This window comes from Cydia amplana, chromosome 25 (genome assembly GCF_948474715.1).
Source record: "Cydia amplana chromosome 25, ilCydAmpl1.1, whole genome shotgun sequence".
NCBI classification, from domain to species: domain Eukaryota; kingdom Metazoa; phylum Arthropoda; class Insecta; order Lepidoptera; family Tortricidae; genus Cydia; species Cydia amplana.
The window spans coordinates 8,998,384-9,016,493 of record NC_086093.1 but is presented as its reverse complement, the minus strand read 5'-3'; the positions used below and the strand labels follow the sequence as shown (position 1 = coordinate 9,016,493).

Here is an 18,110-nt window from a genome sequence, read left to right as displayed (position 1 = left end):
GGGCCTAGGTGGGTACTGCCGACGACGACACCGCTGCGTTGTTGCGCAGCCTCGTGTCCAGGGCCGAAGATACGCTCACAGTCGTCATGGGAGACCACGGGCCTAGGTGGGTACTGCCGACGACGACACCGCTGCGTTGTTGCGCAGCCTCGTGTCCAGGGCCGAAGATACGCTCACAGTCGTCATGGGAGACCACGGGCCTAGGTGGGTACTGCCGACGACGACACCGCTGCGTTGTTGCGCAGCCTCGTGTCCAGGGCCGAAGATACGCTCACAGTCGTCATGGGAGACCACGGGCCTAGGTGGGTACTGCCGACGACGACACCGCTGCGTTGTTGCGCAGCCTCGTGTCCAGGGCCGAAGATACGCTCACAGTCGTCATGGGAGACCACGGGCCTAGGTGGGTACTGCCGACGACGACACCGCTGCGTTGTTGCGCAGCCTCGTGTCCAGGGCCGAAGATACGCTCACAGTCGTCATGGGAGACCACGGGCCTAGGTGGGTACTGCCGACGACGACACCGCTGCGTTGTTGCGCAGCCTCGTGTCCAGGGCCGAAGATACGCTCACAGTCGTCATGGGAGACCACGGGCCTAGGTGGGTACTGCCGACGACGACACCGCTGCGTTGTTGCGCAGCCTCGTGTCCAGGGCCGAAGATACGCTCACAGTCGTCATGGGAGACCACGGGCCTAGGTGGGTACTGCCGACGACGACACCGCTGCGTTGTTGCGCAGCCTCGTGTCCAGGGCCGAAGATACGCTCACAGTCGTCATGGGAGACCACGGGCCTAGGTGGGTACTGCCGACGACGACACCGCTGCGTTGTTGCGCAGCCTCGTGTCCAGGGCCGAAGATACGCTCACAGTCGTCATGGGAGACCACGGGCCTAGGTGGGTACTGCCGACGACGACACCGCTGCGTTGTTGCGCAGCCTCGTGTCCAGGGCCGAAGATACGCTCACAGTCGTCATGGGAGACCACGGGCCTAGGTGGGTACTGCCGACGACGACACCGCTGCGTTGTTGCGCAGCCTCGTGTCCAGGGCCGAAGATACGCTCACAGTCGTCATGGGAGACCACGGGCCTAGGTGGGTACTGCCGACGACGACACCGCTGCGTTGTTGCGCAGCCTCGTGTCCAGGGCCGAAGATACGCTCACAGTCGTCATGGGAGACCACGGGCCTAGGTGGGTACTGCCGACGACGACACCGCTGCGTTGTTGCGCAGCCTCGTGTCCAGGGCCGAAGATACGCTCACAGTCGTCATGGGAGACCACGGGCCTAGGTGGGTACTGCCGACGACGACACCGCTGCGTTGTTGCGCAGCCTCGTGTCCAGGGCCGAAGATACGCTCACAGTCGTCATGGGAGACCACGGGCCTAGGTGGGTACTGCCGACGACGACACCGCTGCGTTGTTGCGCAGCCTCGTGTCCAGGGCCGAAGATACGCTCACAGTCGTCATGGGAGACCACGGGCCTAGGTGGGTACTGCCGACGACGACACCGCTGCGTTGTTGCGCAGCCTCGTGTCCAGGGCCGAAGATACGCTCACAGTCGTCATGGGAGACCACGGGCCTAGGTGGGTACTGCCGACGACGACACCGCTGCGTTGTTGCGCAGCCTCGTGTCCAGGGCCGAAGATACGCTCACAGTCGTCATGGGAGACCACGGGCCTAGGTGGGTACTGCCGACGGCGACACCGCTGCGTTGTTGCGCAGCCTCGTGTCCAGGGCCGAAGATACGCTCACAGTCGTCATGGGAGACCACGGGCCTAGGTGGGTACTGCCGACGGCGACACCGCTGCGTTGTTGCGCAGCCTCGTGTCCAGGGCCGAAGATACGCTCACAGTCGTCATGGGAGACCACGGGCCTAGGTGGGTACTGCCGACGACGACACCGCTGCGTTGTTGCGCAGCCTCGTGTCCAGGGCCGAAGATACGCTCACAGTCGTCATGGGAGACCACGGGCCTAGGTACCCTTTAATATACTTTTTTTCACTTCCAGCAGAATAGAATATAAACCTTATAAAACAAAGTCCCCCGCCGCGTAGCGTTTGTGTGTATATATATGTTCGCGATAAACTCAAAAACTACTGAAGTTGCATAATTTACTATTATCATAACTGCTTTGCGAAGTCGCTCCTCTTATTATTTATGTAATTCTACATAATTAGGCATTAAAACACTCGTGTGATCCTATTATGAAACTCACTTCGTTCGTTTCTTAAACCCACACTCGTATTTTAATGCCTTTCATTACGTAGCAGTTACATAGTTACTATTGTTTCCCAGATACGCGAACGTCCGCGACACCCTTCAAGGCAAGTTGGAGGAGCGCCTCCCCCTCCTCGCGCTCCGCCTCCCCGAGCGCCTCGCCCGCGCGCGGCCGCACGCGCAGCGCGCGCTGCAGCACAACGCGCGCGCGCTCACCACCGCGCACGACCTGCACGCCACTATACTCGACGTGCTGGACATGACGCAGCACTGGAACCCGTATAAAGTACGGGGGGCGGACTATACTAGAGCACTCACTATGTTGGAACCGGTAAGTCTTAAATACTTTCTTTTAATTTTTCGATAAAATGACTGGAAGTTATATGTAAGCTAGTACCAGGAGCGTATAAGACGGAAGGAGAAAAACAGTATACAGCGTCGCTCCTACGCGCGCCCACATGAATGGACTCAAGTATGACTGAATTGTATATAAGAGTACCAGGCGCACATAAAACAGTAGGAAAACGCTGCTCGGCGTCAGCATACGCTCACCGCGCACGACTTGCACGCTACGCGCACGCGCTCACCACCGCGCACGACCAGGCCCCAATTTCACCACGGTGACAGGTGCGACAATTGTAAAACATCACTGTTGCTGACGTCACAGACATCCATGGGCTACGGTTACCGCTTACCATCGGACGGGCCGTATTCCTGTTTGCCACCATCATTGTATTATTTAAAAAAAACATTACTATATCGAGAGAAAAACAGATATTTCTCTTGAGAAGTATATGACAATTGTCACAAGAAACACGACAATTGTCACGAAATTCCGACACAGAACTCATTTCCTGTCAAGAATTACCGACAATTCTTTTGAATCTTGTGACAATTGTCAGAAACTTCGCAAGAGAAATATCTGTTTTTCTCCCGATATAATAATGTTTTTTAAATATGTAATACAATGACGGTGGCAAACAGGAATACGGCCCGCCCGATGGTAAGCGGTAACCGTAGCCCATGGATGTCTGTGACGTCAGCAACAGTAATGTTTTACAATTGTCGCACCTGTCACCGTGGTGAAATTGGGGCCTGCACGCTACTATACTTGACGTGCTAGACATGAGGCAGCACTGGAACCCTTATAAAGTGCGGGGAGCGGACTATACTAGAGCACTCACCATGTTAGAACCGGTAAGTCTAAATACTTTCTTTTAATTTTTCGATAAAATGACTGGAAGTAATATGAAAGAAAGTACCAGGAGCATATAAGACAGAAGGAGACAAACAGTATTGAGCGTCGCTACTACGCGCGGCGATTCTCTTTGACCACATGACTGAAAGTATGACTGAAATGTATGTAAGAGTACCAGGCGCACATAAGACAGTAGGAGAACGCTGCTCGGCGTCAATGTGCGCTCACATGACGTGCTGGACATGAGGCAGCACTGGAGCCCGTATAAAGTGCGGGGGCGGACTATACTAGAGCACTCACTATGTTGGAACCGGTAAGTGTATAATTTTCGATAAAATGACTGGAAGTTATATGTAAGCTAGTACCAGGAGCGTATAAGACGGAAGGAGAAAAACAGTATTCAGCGTCGCTCGTCGCTCCTACGCGCGCCGACTACGCCACATAGATTCAAGTATGACTGAAATGTACCAGGCGCGCATAAGACAGTAGGAGAACGCTGCTCGGCGTCAACGCGCGCTCACTTGACGTGCTGGACATGAGGCAGCATTGGAACAATGATTAATCCGGTATAGGTTTCAAACGTGTCAAAAATTATGCAAAACTGAACCCTATCACTTTTGAACAAAGTCATGTGGGAAATATATGGCTTTCCATCACAGAAGAATTTTGAATTGTTTTAGATTAGATTTAGATTTATTTATTTCATAATATGAAATTACAATATAAATTATTTTGCACTAATCTATACGAATTTATATTATGACCGTTAAGTAGGAAAATAACAAGCTTGAAGCTTGGGGCAAGCTTGGGGCTTAAAGGCGAAATTCCTTATTTCACATGAAGCATAAGGACCCTTCTCAGATGGAAAGTCACATTTTCCCTCTGCCTTATAAAGGCTAAAATTTTCTTTTTTCTTCAGATCCCCCGCAACCGCTCGTGCAGCGAGGCAGGCATCGAGCCCCACTGGTGCGCTTGCCTCGCGTGGCAAAACGTGTCCACCGACGACCCGTTCTACCAGAAGACTGCACAAGCGCTCCTCGACTACATCAACTCGCTAGTCGCCACTGTCGGGTAAGTGCGAGGCATTCAGCACTGGTGTTGCCTCGCGTGGCAAAACGTGTCCACCGACGACCCGTTCTACCAGAAGACTGCACAAGCGCTCCTCGACTACATCAACTCGCTAGTCGCCACTGTCGGGTAAGTGCGAGGCATTCAGCACTGGTGTTGCCTCGCGTGGCAAAACGTGTCCACCGACGACCCGTTCTACCAGAAGACTGCACAAGCGCTCCTCGACTACATCAACTCGCTAGTCGCCACTGTCGGGTAAGTGCGAGGCATCGAGCATTGGTGTTGCCTCGCGTGGCAAAACGTGTCCACCGACGACCCGTTCTACCAGAAGACTGCACAAGCGCTCCTCGACTACATCAACTCGCTAGTCGCCACTGTCGGGTAAGTGCGAGGCATCGAGCACTGGTGTTGCCTCGCGTGGCAAAACGTGTCCACCGACGACCCGTTCTACCAGAAGACTGCACAAGCGCTCCTCGACTACATCAACTCGCTAGTCGCCACTGTCGGGTAAGTGCGAGGCATTCAGCACTGGTGTTGCCTCGCGTGGCAAAACGTGTCCACCGACGACCCGTTCTACCAGAAGACTGCACAAGCGCTCCTCGACTACATCAACTCGCTAGTCGCCACTGTCGGGTAAGTGCGAGGCATCGAGCATTGGTGTTGCCTCGCGTGGCAAAACGTGTCCACCGACGACCCGTTCTACCAGAAGACTGCACAAGCGCTCCTCGACTACATCAACTCGCTAGTCGTCACTGTTGGGTAAGTGCGAGGCATCGAGCACTGGTGTTGCCTCGCGTGGCAAAACGTCTCCACCGACGACCCGTTCTACCAGAAGACTGCACAAGCGCTCCTCGACTACATCAACTCGCTAGTCGCCACTGTTGGGTAAGTGCGAGGCATTCAGCACTGGTGTTGCCTCGCGTGGCAAAACGTGTCCACCGACGACCCGTTCTACCAGAAGACTGCACAAGCGCTCCTGGACTAGGTCAACTCGCTTCGTATAACTACAAGTACAGTCGAGTTTATAAACACGACCATACATTTCTTCTAATCATAGAGAAATATAGCAAGACAAGAGTGCTCACTCCATACATCAATTTTGGTAACAATACCTTATGTTGTTGAGGATAAGAATTTCCGGTCGGTGCTACATCTATTGTCAAGTAGCAGTAAGTACTGATAGTTCCGCTACTCGATGCTAGATGTAGACACTGAAATTAATAGTGTTTTTGGTACCAAAACTGATGTATGGAGTGAGCAATCTATGTATTTTTTTCTCTATGGGGTCGTCCCTATCATGTGATCGTTTAGAGGGGGGGTGGGGGTAAGAAAAATATGACAAATTATCACGATGGTGAGGGTCAGAGAAGATATCACGTGTAATTTTTTTCAAATCGTGAAAGCCAAAAACGAAAATATTACTCAAAAATTTAATCAGATCAAATATAAATCCGCTCTATTTTATATTATAAAAGTGATAAGCAGATTTTTACGATGCCTGTTTTTGAGAAATAGCATCTTAAACATATACGCGATACAGTTGAAACGACATTAGACTTGCTTAGCGTCTAAGAGTACCCGCATTATAATTATCTCGTGGCACGGGGGGAGGTGGTTGCGTTAAAATCACCAAATATCACCAACGGGGTAGGGGGAGGGTCTAAAATAGTTCAAATATGACCACATGATTTCTGGACGACCCCTATGCCTTAATCCATCGGCAGGGGGGTGTCACTCCGCAGTTTAGGTATATTTGGCCGGCGCGCCCATCGGACAGGCGTATGGTAGTGGGCTGCCGCTCGGCGTGCACGATAGTCGTGTCACGTGGCGCTCGCGCAAAATTGAAAATACACAATGGCTTCGAAACTTACTTCCGTGAGAATCAGACATACTATCTCCGGATAAAAAATGTATATTTACATAATCAACGTTTGTAATTCCTACATATTTATCTTAAAAATAATAAATCAGTGGGTATATGTATAAAACTTGTCAAGTGATAACCCCGTGCCGACACTCACAGCTCGGTCATAAAACTGCGGCGCGCAAAGGAGATTCACGGTTCGTGCGCGGTTATAAGTTTCAATTTTGCTTGCAGGCGGCAATATACGAGGGGCGTTCAAAATATTCTCGGTATTGATATCTTACGACCTCTTCTAAAATTTCTTTCGTTACTGGCCGCTAAGGTTTATTCATTGACATTAAAAAAAAGTATAATTCGAACCGAGATAGTCTTTTGTTTTTCTGCAATTGCTGAACAAACATGAACATCATGTGCGAATTGACAATGTTAACTAAATTAGAACATCGATGCGTGATACAATTCTTGACAAAACAGGGTAAAAATCAAAAAACCATAAAAGAGGAAATGGATTGTGTTTACCGTGAGTCTGCTCCTTCTTTATCTACCATTCAAAAGTGGTCAAGCGAGTTTAAACGCGGAAGGGAGAGTATTGAAGATGACCCTAGACCTGGCCGGCCTGTAGTAGCTACTTCACAAGAAAATATTGATAAAGTGGAAAAACTTATATTGGAAGATGGTCGAGTGAAGGTAAAATCTATAGCACAAGTAACCAATCTCTCTATTGGTACCGTACATGATATTATACATGACCATCTTAATATGTCAAAAGTAAGTGCAAGATGGGTTCCGCGAATGCTGACTCGGCTTCAAAAAGACATGCGTGTAGCTTGTTGTTCCGATTTTATTGACCTGTGCGGTGAAAATCCTGATGAGGTGCTGCAAAGAATAGTTACTGGAGATGAAACCTGGGTTCATCATTATGACCCAGAGAGTAAACAAGAGTCCATGCAGTGGCACATTAAGGGTTCAGCTCATCCCAAGAAGTTCAAGGTCATCCCTTCAGCTGGCAAGGTCATGGCCACGATATTTTGGGATTGTGAAGGAGTATTACTAATCGATTATAAAGAAAAAGGTGTAAATATCACAGGACAGTACTACGCTAACATTCTACGTCAATTAAAGGATGTAATTAAAGAAAAGAGGCGAGGAAAGTTAACCAAAGGTATTCTGCTTCTGCATGACAACGCCCCCGTCCATACTGCTCATATTGCCAAGGCAGCTATTGTTGAATGTGGGTTTAAAACTGTTACTCACCCACCGTATAGTCCGGACTTAGCCCCCAGCGACTTCTTTTTGCTCCCCAATCTTAAAAAGGATCTGCGTGGAAATAAATTTTCTGACGATGAAGCATTGAAGGCGGCAGTGGAGGAGCATTTTTACACGAAAGATAAAAAATATTTTTACGAGGGATTAAAAAAAATAATTGATCGATCTTTTAAGTGTATGAACATAGGGGGGGAGTATATTGAAAAATAAAAATATCAAACTTTTCGTACTTGTTTGTTTTCATTCTCATACCGAGAATATTTTGAACACCCCTCGTATGTGTAATTTTATACCTAAATCTGACTTTTGTGAAGGAGTGAATTTTCTGTACGGTAGTACTATTAGTTATTCTGTGCCATCGGCTTTGGCCCTTTTTAAAAACGAATGTTAACTAATTAATTATATCGGTCGCAGGAACCTGTGTGTGCCCCGGAGCCTGACCTCGACGTCTTGGGTGCTCCGCCAGCGCGCCAACAGCAGACTCCTCGCGTTCAAGAACGCGCGCGATGTCGACGGCTATGTTGGCCACTTTGACGCCAAAACCAAAGTGGCCAATGAGAACTATCAAGTTAAGGTACGTTTATAAATACATACACACACATACACATATTATTATTTACTAGCGACCCGCCCCGGCTTCGCACGGGTTAACAAATTATACATAAACCTTCCTCTTGAATCACTCTATCTATTAAAAAAACCGCATCAAAATCCGTTGCGCACTTTTAAAGATATAAACATACAGACAGACAGGGAAAGCGACTTTGTTTTATACTATGTAGTGATTATTTGTTTGTCCTTTCCATATCTCGGGGCCATGGAGTCCCGGACCTTTGGAAGGCGTGCGTGGGGCCGAAGCCAACAGCGCAGAGGCCCTTTAAGACAGTTTACTCTTATTATTATGACATAAATTTATAAATTTCCGCTAAAGATTGTCTGGAAGAGATCGCTTTTTAGCGTTAAGGCCGCCTGTTGTTTAACGTCTTCTTTTCTGTATTCTTTGTATTGTTTTCTGTAATGAGGTGTCCAGTAAAGAGTATTTGTATTGTATTGTATTGTTTCTCATGCAGACATACACGGTGTTTTTTAGAGTTCCGTACCTCAAAAGGAAAAAACGGAACCCTTATAGGATCACTCGTGCGTCTGTCTGTCTGTCCTACCATTCCCCGCCTTTATCTCCGAAATTACTGAGTCTAAAATTTTGAAAAAAAAAAATACAAAAAATAGGTAATCCTTTACCAAAAAGATGACAGTAAAACCTATTGCAAATGTTACGGGTTTTTAAAGACATTTCATTCACGTTTCACATAAAACAAATACATTATTAAAATTGGGTAATGTACGGAACCGACTCTTGTAAATGTATTTAGCAGATGACGCCATCATAGCTTGCCCTGTCAATCCCTAGAATTGTGTCAAATTTTTGTTTTTTTAGTGCCCCGGATGGCAGCTCATTAAGCCAAATCTCATAGAAAATGGGCAAGCTATGATGGCGCCATCTATCCAAACCGGGTCTCTCTTGTTTCCCAAATAGTTTTAAGCCATAATGTATTGTTTGCCCGCATTTTCGTTAGTCATAATGCATTTGGTTCAGAAACGCGTCACTTTTCAGGATTGCCATAAAACAAACCTAACCTAACCTATCTATAGGATAACCTAACGAAAATCCTGAAAAGTTAACGGTTTCAGTTTTATGACTAATGATAATATGAGAAACAATACATTATGACTTAAAACTTTATGGGAAACAAAACCATTTAAACCTTTGACAGTTGCCAACCCCATTGGTATGTGTTAACAGATAGCAGTGGGCCCGGGCCACGGCATCTACGAGGCCTCGATGACGTATCTAGTCAAGGAAGACACGTTCACAATACACACGAGGGACATATCTAGAACTAACGCGTAAGTCACGCCACAGAATAAATAATAGTACTAGGTAGAAAATTCAGTCTCAAAACGCGTCTAGAACGACAGATGTGACCGCTAGGTGGCGCAAGCGCGCTGGCGTCCGTTCCGTAGCGGTGCGCGGCAACTACTATGTCTAGACACCAAAATTGGTGTGGGCCGCATGTACTTGTTGGTATTTGTAGCGACGCGACGAAATCCCGGAGTGAGCCACGCCTGCGGCCGTAGCACGGTCGCATTTTTACACCTGTCACGTTCTAACAAGTACGTAAGTGCGAAAGTGACAGGCGATAAAAATTGAACCATGTCACCGCTATGATAAATAAATATAAAACTAGTTACTCTGTGAGCATAACTCGCGAGCATAACTTAAAACTGAATAAATATATAGGCCCGCCATTTTGAAAATAATCCAGAAACTGAATCGACTATAATCTATTTATTCATCGAACCTTTTTTTTAATCTACATATTTAAAAGCCTTTATCAATTAGACATGTCGGCTACGTTGGGCCTCTGCAAAATCATCGAATCTGCTCAGTCACTGATGTTGTCCTTGTCTAACAGTTACAGGAGCGAGCCAGACTGCATCAGCAAAACGCATCCGCACCTGAACCCGTACTGCTACTGTCGCTGACATCCACCTATAGGGCGGGAGATACTTTAATAACATTACGTAACCTTTGGTAACTAGTTACGAATTGGAAATAAACCTGGTTCGTAACTATCGCCATCATCGGACGGGGAATACTTCAGTCCCATTTTGTAACCGTTGGTAACTGGTTACTAATTGGGGTTACTAATTTCTTAACTACTGATATCGACCAATAGGACAGAATAGAAGATACTTTAGTTCCATTTCGTATCGTTTGGTGTTAGTATCGGCACCAGAGTTCACGCACATAATATCATGTTATTGTATTCAGTTCCTTAATATTCAGGTTATTATATTAATAGCATCGTTCGCAGACGTTTCTGCTTGTTAAAAGTTAAAATGATCTCAGTTCCATCAATTTTGCTCGATGTTTAGATCTCTTGTCAAATTAACTAATCTAATTTTGTATCCTTTCGTAACTAGTTACGAAATAGCTTTTTAGTTGCGAAAAGAGCGTACTTCCATCTAAATCTAAAGACCGGCAACGCAATTGAAATCTCTGGTGTTGCAGGTGTCCATGGGCGACGGTAATCGCTTACCATCACGCGATTCCTGTTTGGTTCCCTCCTATATCATAAAAAAATATTTCCGCTCAATAAAGGGGACTGAATATCGGAGGAACGCGAATTTGTAAGGCCCACCAGGCAAAATGTTCCCATTTTATAATTTGAACCTTGTCGTATAGTAAATTGGGATTGATTTCGTTTGTTTAAGGATACAATGAAACAAAGAAATGCTACTTAATTAAGAGCCACTCCCAATCCCACTAACCCGGGGTTAAGTTAACCCAGTGTCAAATTGTACTGATAACCATGTTAAGTCCAGGTTTAACCGGTTAACCCTGGGTTAGTGAATGGTGCAAATGGTTTACGTAAAGTTGGAATCAGATTGAACCGGTGTGTGCATTATAATGCACTTTGGGCGTTACGGGGATAGATAGTCTCAATCTTCTTGTTTCATTCTGCCATGCCGTTATTAAATCTAATACCTTTAAACGAGCAATTCTTATTTATTTATATACATGTATATTTCGGGGATCTCGGGAACGGCTCTAACGATTTCGATAAAATTTGCTATGTGGGTTTTCGGGGGTGAAAAACCGCTCTAGCAAGGTCTTATCTCTGGGAAAACGCGCATTTTTGAGTATTTATATGTTTAAGTATATTAAATACTAATATCGAATACTTTACGCACAAATGAATCTTCTTAATTTAGGTAGATAATTATTAATTATGATAAAATAATAGGAATAACCCAGTTATTGCCACCGCTAGTGGACTTGGTCATTTTTTCTTTAGTGTATGATATCTATTTTAGTTTATAATTTAAGTGTGACTACTTAAAAAAAACACAAACCAAAATATTTCATAAAATATCAAATCAATCAATCAATCAAATTTTTATTGATAAAATATAAGTATTTTACATGTCAACACATTATTTCTACAACACACATTTTATAGGTATTCAATTTGTTTTATAAGTTTTATAATTTTATTTGTTTCCTAGTTCACGTTTATGTGTTTTTGATTTAATCATTAATAAGTATAAGTAAGTTATGAAGTATGAAGATCTGCTATAATATTATACCTTAACACCAACATTATTAAAATAAACACATAGGTACAATACTTAATCAAAAATTCAAATATACCAAATGGAATTTCTTAAAATAAATCTAGTCATAAATAATAAGATAACGGACAACAAGTATTTCTTATTTTACAGTACTTTACCGCCCTAGTGCGGTAATTACCACAATACGTGCCTATGTCGAAAACTTAAAGGGCCATTATGTACTGTATTTAAAACGTTGTACGATACACGTGCGAAAAGGGACTCGTTGCAACTCGTGTCGATTTTAAACACTCCCTCCCGTCGTGTTTTTATTTATCGCCACTCGTTACGAATTTCCTATTTTTCGCACTTGTATCGTAATTTCGTAATCTACTATTATTATACAGATTGTAAAAAAAAAGGTGTTTATATCATACTAATAATATGAATGACTTAAGGCGTGAAAGAGACTGGTGTATCGTTCGTGCTTATTCTAAAGAGTACATGAATGGGAAAGATAATAATATATGCTAAGGTTTTGAATTTTGTCATGAAAATAACTCGTAATATGAATCTGTCTTTATTTGTAAATACGATGAATAAAATATAGTACCTTAAGGATTTCTTTGTTTTATTATAATCTTAAAATACTTAAATTGATGTGATATAGGTACTAAAAAAACCGTGTCGCGAGACGGACTCGCCCACCGAGGGTTTCGTATTTTTTTTTTCTTGTTATAGCGGCAACAGAAATACATCATCTGTGAAAAATTCAACTGTCTAGCTATTATGGTTCATGAGATACAGCCTGGTGATGACAGTGGTACTACTAAATTAAACGAATAACTGATAGATTAAATTTCACGCTCGGTTCCGTGTCCAAGGGCCACTTGTAACATTCCACTAACCCGGGGTTAACCCTGGTTAGCCGGGGTTAACGGTTAAACCTGGAGTTACCATGGATACCAGTACAATATGACACTTGGTTAACGGTTTAACCGCTTAACCCCGGGTTAGTGGGATGGCGTCTAAGGATAGGACAGGTTAATAATCTTGATAAACGCACAAATATATAAATACCCTTACCGAGATTCGAACCCAACCACAGAATAAATAATAGTACTAAGTACAGAAGACTCACTCTCTAACAAAACGCGTCTGTTACGATCAGCACAGGTATGGCCGCTAGGTGGCGACAGCGCCACGCGCGGCTTATGGCTTTCCCCAAAATTGGGGCCGAACGGATGTACTTTTAGCTACCTGTAGCAAAGCGACGAAATCGCGGAGTGAGACACGCCTGCCTAAACATACAATTTTGCGAGTAAATAAAAGAAACTACATTATTTTGTAAAATATTTTAATGACTAGAACAACCAAGTGAACAAAATCTTAACGTCTAGGTACTATTAGGGACGATTCTAACAAACCCAAACTGAATGAGATTGCATGTATCACATAGCCTACGAGAATCTACTGTCATAGAGAAAAAAATACATAGCTCACTCCATACATCAGTTTTAGTACTAAAAAGACTATTAGCATCGAGTAGCGGAACTATCAGTACTGGTACTTGACAATAGATGTAGCGCCGACCGGAAAGTCTTATGCTGTTGAGATAAGACTTTCCGGTCGGTGCTACATCTATTGTCAAATAGCAGTACTGATAGTTCCTCTACTCGATGCTAGATGTAGACACTGAAATTAATAGTCTAACTGATGTATGGAGTGAGCACTCTTGTCTTACTATATTTCTCTATGCTACTGTCTACCTTCCGACTCCATCATCAGATCAGCTCGATGTCATCATAACATTGCATTATCACTGGTTTTTAGGGTTCCGTACCTCAAAAGGATTCAGTTTTTAACCCTTATTTATAGGATCACTTGTGCGTCTGTCTGTCCGACCCTGTTAAATGACAATAGGCCAAAGGTATGGTGCAATATTGTCGAGAGATGGCGCCATAACCTTTGGCCTAATGTCTGGTAGATGGCGTTAATTTCAATATTTAACAAATTAACACATAAAAGAATAAGGGTCAAAGTCAAATGGCGTTCTAACAGTGTTAATCTGCTGTCGAAAGATGGCAGTAAAATTACTGTGGCTACATAATTTACCATGACAGTAACGCTCTATACATTCTCTTTGTCGTCAACATATAACAGTCGGTCTCGCTCCTACAGCACGAACATGTCGAAGATCATGTCCAATATGCTGAGCAGCTTCAGGAAGCGGGGTTTCCCCTCCTCCTCGCCTTTCCGTTTCTCGCGTCGCTTCTCCACCTCTGTAACAAACATAAACAGGGTTCACTAGACTTGTATCGACCGGGATCAGGCGTGTCTCACTCCGCGATTTCGTCGCTTTGCTACAGGTAGCTAAAAGTACATCCGTTCCGCCCCAATTTTGGGGAAAGCCATAAGCCGCGCGTGGCGCTGTCGTCACCTAGCGGCCATATCTGTGCTGATCGTAACAGACGCGTTTTGTTAGAGAGTGAGTCTTCTGTACTTAGTACTATTATTTATTCTGTGCCGGGATATGTACCGTGATTGCCTTTTGTATAGGGTATTTGACTACTAGTCAAATCAGTTTCTTTTTTCGAACTGTCAAAACGATTTTGCTACTATGGAATTTAAATGAAACACTAGCATGTGACGTCACAATCAAATTACCTACTCTTTATAGTATTAAACGGGTGTATATTATATAGTATTAAAATTGTGTTTAAAAACAAGTGCTGTCTACGTTTCTCTATTAGTCTTCTGGGGCTTTATTTCATGCATGGTGTAAAATAATTTATTTTAAATACAGTCAAATATCCTCTCCCGATTTTTCGACGCAGTTACATGCAACTTTGACACCCGCCCGCTATCTTCAGTTACCCGTGAAAAAGATGCATGTAACTGCGTCGAAATATCGGGAGATCGAAAACAATACAAAAGGTAATCACGGTTCATATCCCGGTCGATATAAGTATAGTGAAACCATAGAGAAATAAGTAAGACAAGAGTGCTCACTCCATACATTAGTTCAGACTATTAATTTCAGTGTCTACATCTAGCATCGAGTAGCGGAACTATCAGTACTGCTACTGGACAATAGATGTAGCACCGACCGGAAAGTCTTATCTCAACAGCATAAGAGTTGATAGTTCCGCTACTCGATGCTAGATGCTAATAGTCTTTTTGGTACTAAAACTGATGTATGGAGTGAGCACTCTATGTATTTTTTTCTCTATGGTGAAACTAACCGTGAATCATTCAAAACTATTATTAAATGTTGCTGTAAGAGTGATAATTATAAAGTAACTCACCTGTCCTCTCATGCGGCCTGGTGTCCTCGAGGAAGGCGTGAGTGCGCGGCGCCGGGGCCGTCAGGAACACTTGGATGCTGTAGTCGGACTGCGCATGCGACCAGTGCCCGAACACGCCGATACCTACAAACAAATATGTATGTATACAGTGGAACCTCGCTAACTCTTACCTATAGAGTATATGTTGAATGTTTCGATATTTTTATATAGGTACATAGAAAACACCACCCATGACTAATTTTTTTTCTACTATTATTATAGTTGTAGGTCCTCGCTTACTACTAGATATCTAGTGAGTCGCGACTCACGAAAATTGTATTGAACAACAATTGACAACTAATATTAAAGCAGGAGTTGAAAATAGAGTTCCGGCTAATCCGGTTATATTATTAGCTGAAAATTGTTGAGCATTAGACTTTTGGGTCAGTGTAACATCTATTGTCACGTAGCAGTACTGACAATTCCACTACTCGATGGTAGATGTCCACTATGAGAATGGAGTGACCACTCTATGTATTTTTTTCTCTATGCTACTGGCTAGGGCTGTCAGGTCATCAAATTTATGAAGATACTAACCCACGGGGCGCGGGAAGTCAGCAGGGATGTTGATGAGATCAGGGCCACAGGTCACCGAGCTGAAGTTGTTCCGATCCACCTCATAACTTGGCCTGAAATGAAGTCAATATAAATAAATACTGAACAGTCTTACAAATACAAACTAAATAGTCCCAATAGTCATACAAATTAAATAGTCCCAAAGAAAGCTCAAACAATGCTGGGTACTAGACAACAATGTTAATAGATAGATAGGTAAATAGTCAGAAAGCAATACCTGGGTTCATACAAAAAATAAATGCCTTTACCGGGACTCGAACACGGGATCTCCTGCTTTACAAGGCAGGGTCACTACCGACTACGCAACGCCGCCGTTTGCTCTTGTTTAAGATAATTAATAGAAGAAAAACCCAATTAAGCAATGCAAAACTACAAAATGGTTAAGATAATAGCATGTATACCATTACTATGTAGAAAATTCTGCTCATATCCAGAAATATATATCTTTTGATATTTACCAGTCGCTTTTCAGTGAAGGAAAACATCGTGAGGAAACCGGACTAATCCCAATACGGGCCCAGTTTACCCTCTGGGTTGGAAGGTCAGATGGCCGTCGCTTTCGTAAAAACTAGTGCCCACGCCAATTACTGGGATTAGTTGCCAAGCGGACCCCAGGCTCCCATGAGCCGTGGCAAAATGCCGGGACAACGCGAGGAAGATGAAGATGATGATCCAGAAATATACATCGTAAATACAGCTAGGTTTTGTTCAATCTTTTTTCATCTTTAACTGCAAATTTGCGCTAACAAACCTGATTGTATCAGCAACATAAAGGTCCGCGTCGCCTGTCAGAGAGGTCAGTTCCACCAGCAGCGGCCCAATGTGTCCCAACTGCCAATATGAAAAATTGCCAGCACCCACCGAACCTACTACCGTATCTAATAGCACTTTATCAGACTCTATTTGCACATATCCTGATAAAAGTGAGGATATAGTTGATATACATATAATTCCTAATAACACTAATATAAATTCACGACGCATTTCTATGCGAAACAAAGAAAATTGTATAATAACAATGCGAGAGGACTGGAGAGGACTTTCAGAGCATATTTGATCTTGTTGAAGAAAATTACATCTTTGTAGCCTGGTTAATAATAAATAATTACTTGAAATTAGACCTTAAGTTAATTAGTTAAGACATATTTATAAAAAAATATACAACATTGATAAAAAATAATAGCGTTATTAGCATCAAGCTGACCTACTTACGAGTTGACAGTAATGCTTCGTTCGGAAAGCGTACAATCTTTCATATTACATCGTTCAGAAACCGTCAACCATACATGACATATAGATGGTCAAACCCATTTGTCAGTAAATAGGAACAAAAAAACTATACTCATCATTTTCTTTTGGGTGCTAGTACTAGTGTAAGACAAAGATAGTATGACTCTCTATGTCTATGTTTGAAATAAGACAGTCCTTTGACACACTATACATCAGTTTTCTTACCAAAACCAGGCGTGTCTCACTCCGCGATTTCGTCGCTTTGCTACAGGTAGCTATTCTAAAATACATCCGTTCGGCCCCAATTTTGGGGAAAGCCATAAGCCGCGCGTGGCGCTGTCGCCACCTAGCGGCCATATCTGTGTTCTGTACTTAGTACTATTATTTATTCTGTGCCAAAACGCGAGTTATTTCGTAGTCGACATCTAACGTCAAGGTAATAGAACTATCAGTACCGCTACTTGACACCAGATGGCATATATTTCGCTACTAACGAAAAACGGTCTTCATGTAGTTCATGTCCTGCCTCAGAGAGGCGTACAAAATGGGAACTTAATTCTGGAGATCATTATGTAAATATGTAAATATATTTCAACTCGCTAGGTCATTTGGAATTTGGGTTAGGTTTTTGATGCTCCGTTACTTCCGTTTATCCCGTCGTCAGAATCCTGACAGAAGCCTGTCTAACCCGCTTCTTTCCCAGTTGAATAAGAAAAGACCGGCAAAGTGCGAGTCGGACTCGCGTTCCAAGCTAGGGTTCCGTAGGTGAGGGTGGGGAGGGTCGATCCCTAGGGGACACTTGGTAAACTTCATTTTTAATCAAACCAAACGAGATACAATTTTTTGCGCTGGTAACACTCATTCATTCGTTCCTAACTTCACGTTCTGTCATGGCACTGTATCGGAAAAGTCAGTGGTTCAAAAATGGCGGACGGTGAAAGATTTTCTGCGTACTATATTCAATTTTCAGTGAGCTTTAACTGGATTCATTTTATAATATGAGATGGAAATGATGTTAGTGAGTGTGCTTAATTTATTTGTTGTTTATTGAAGTGATGATTAACTTGGATTACATTGATATACGCGAACACATGTTTCGAGTACGGCACGTGTTATAATCTTACTATGTATGGGGAGACTTTATCTTTTTCTTCAGGGGAGATATGATTCCGGGATCATGTCACCCCCAAAGCGATCAAGTATACATTGTAATAAATTTACTTACAAAATTAT

At 43.7% G+C, this 18,110-nt stretch overlaps 2 protein-coding genes across 2 annotated transcripts in view; one reads left to right on the top strand and one right to left on the bottom strand.

Annotated features, from left to right (window-relative positions):
* The window catches only part of LOC134659623 (uncharacterized), a 33,447-nt gene extending 23,205 nt beyond the window's left edge, over window positions 1–10,242 (top strand). Inside the window, exons 9-13 of the mRNA XM_063515305.1 lie at window positions 2,288–2,540; window positions 4,327–4,478; window positions 8,020–8,179; window positions 9,407–9,510; window positions 10,080–10,242. Of these exons, the coding sequence (XP_063371375.1) occupies window positions 2,288–2,540; window positions 4,327–4,478; window positions 8,020–8,179; window positions 9,407–9,510; window positions 10,080–10,149 (739 nt within the window). The 3' untranslated portion in view covers window positions 10,150–10,242. The remainder of the gene's footprint in view (window positions 1–2,287; window positions 2,541–4,326; window positions 4,479–8,019; window positions 8,180–9,406; window positions 9,511–10,079) is intronic.
* A 3,626-nt stretch (window positions 10,243–13,868) lies between these two features.
* On the bottom strand, window positions 13,869–16,687 carry LOC134659617 (UPF0669 protein C6orf120 homolog). The gene is made up of 4 exons (XM_063515297.1): window positions 16,399–16,687; window positions 15,609–15,700; window positions 15,033–15,155; window positions 13,869–14,006 (listed from the first exon to the last, which is right to left on the bottom strand). Exons 1-4 carry the CDS (start codon window positions 16,629–16,631, stop codon window positions 13,900–13,902), a joined length of 555 nt encoding a protein of 184 aa, XP_063371367.1. The 5' UTR covers window positions 16,632–16,687; the 3' UTR covers window positions 13,869–13,899.
* Window positions 16,688–18,110: the final 1,423 nt, after the last annotated feature.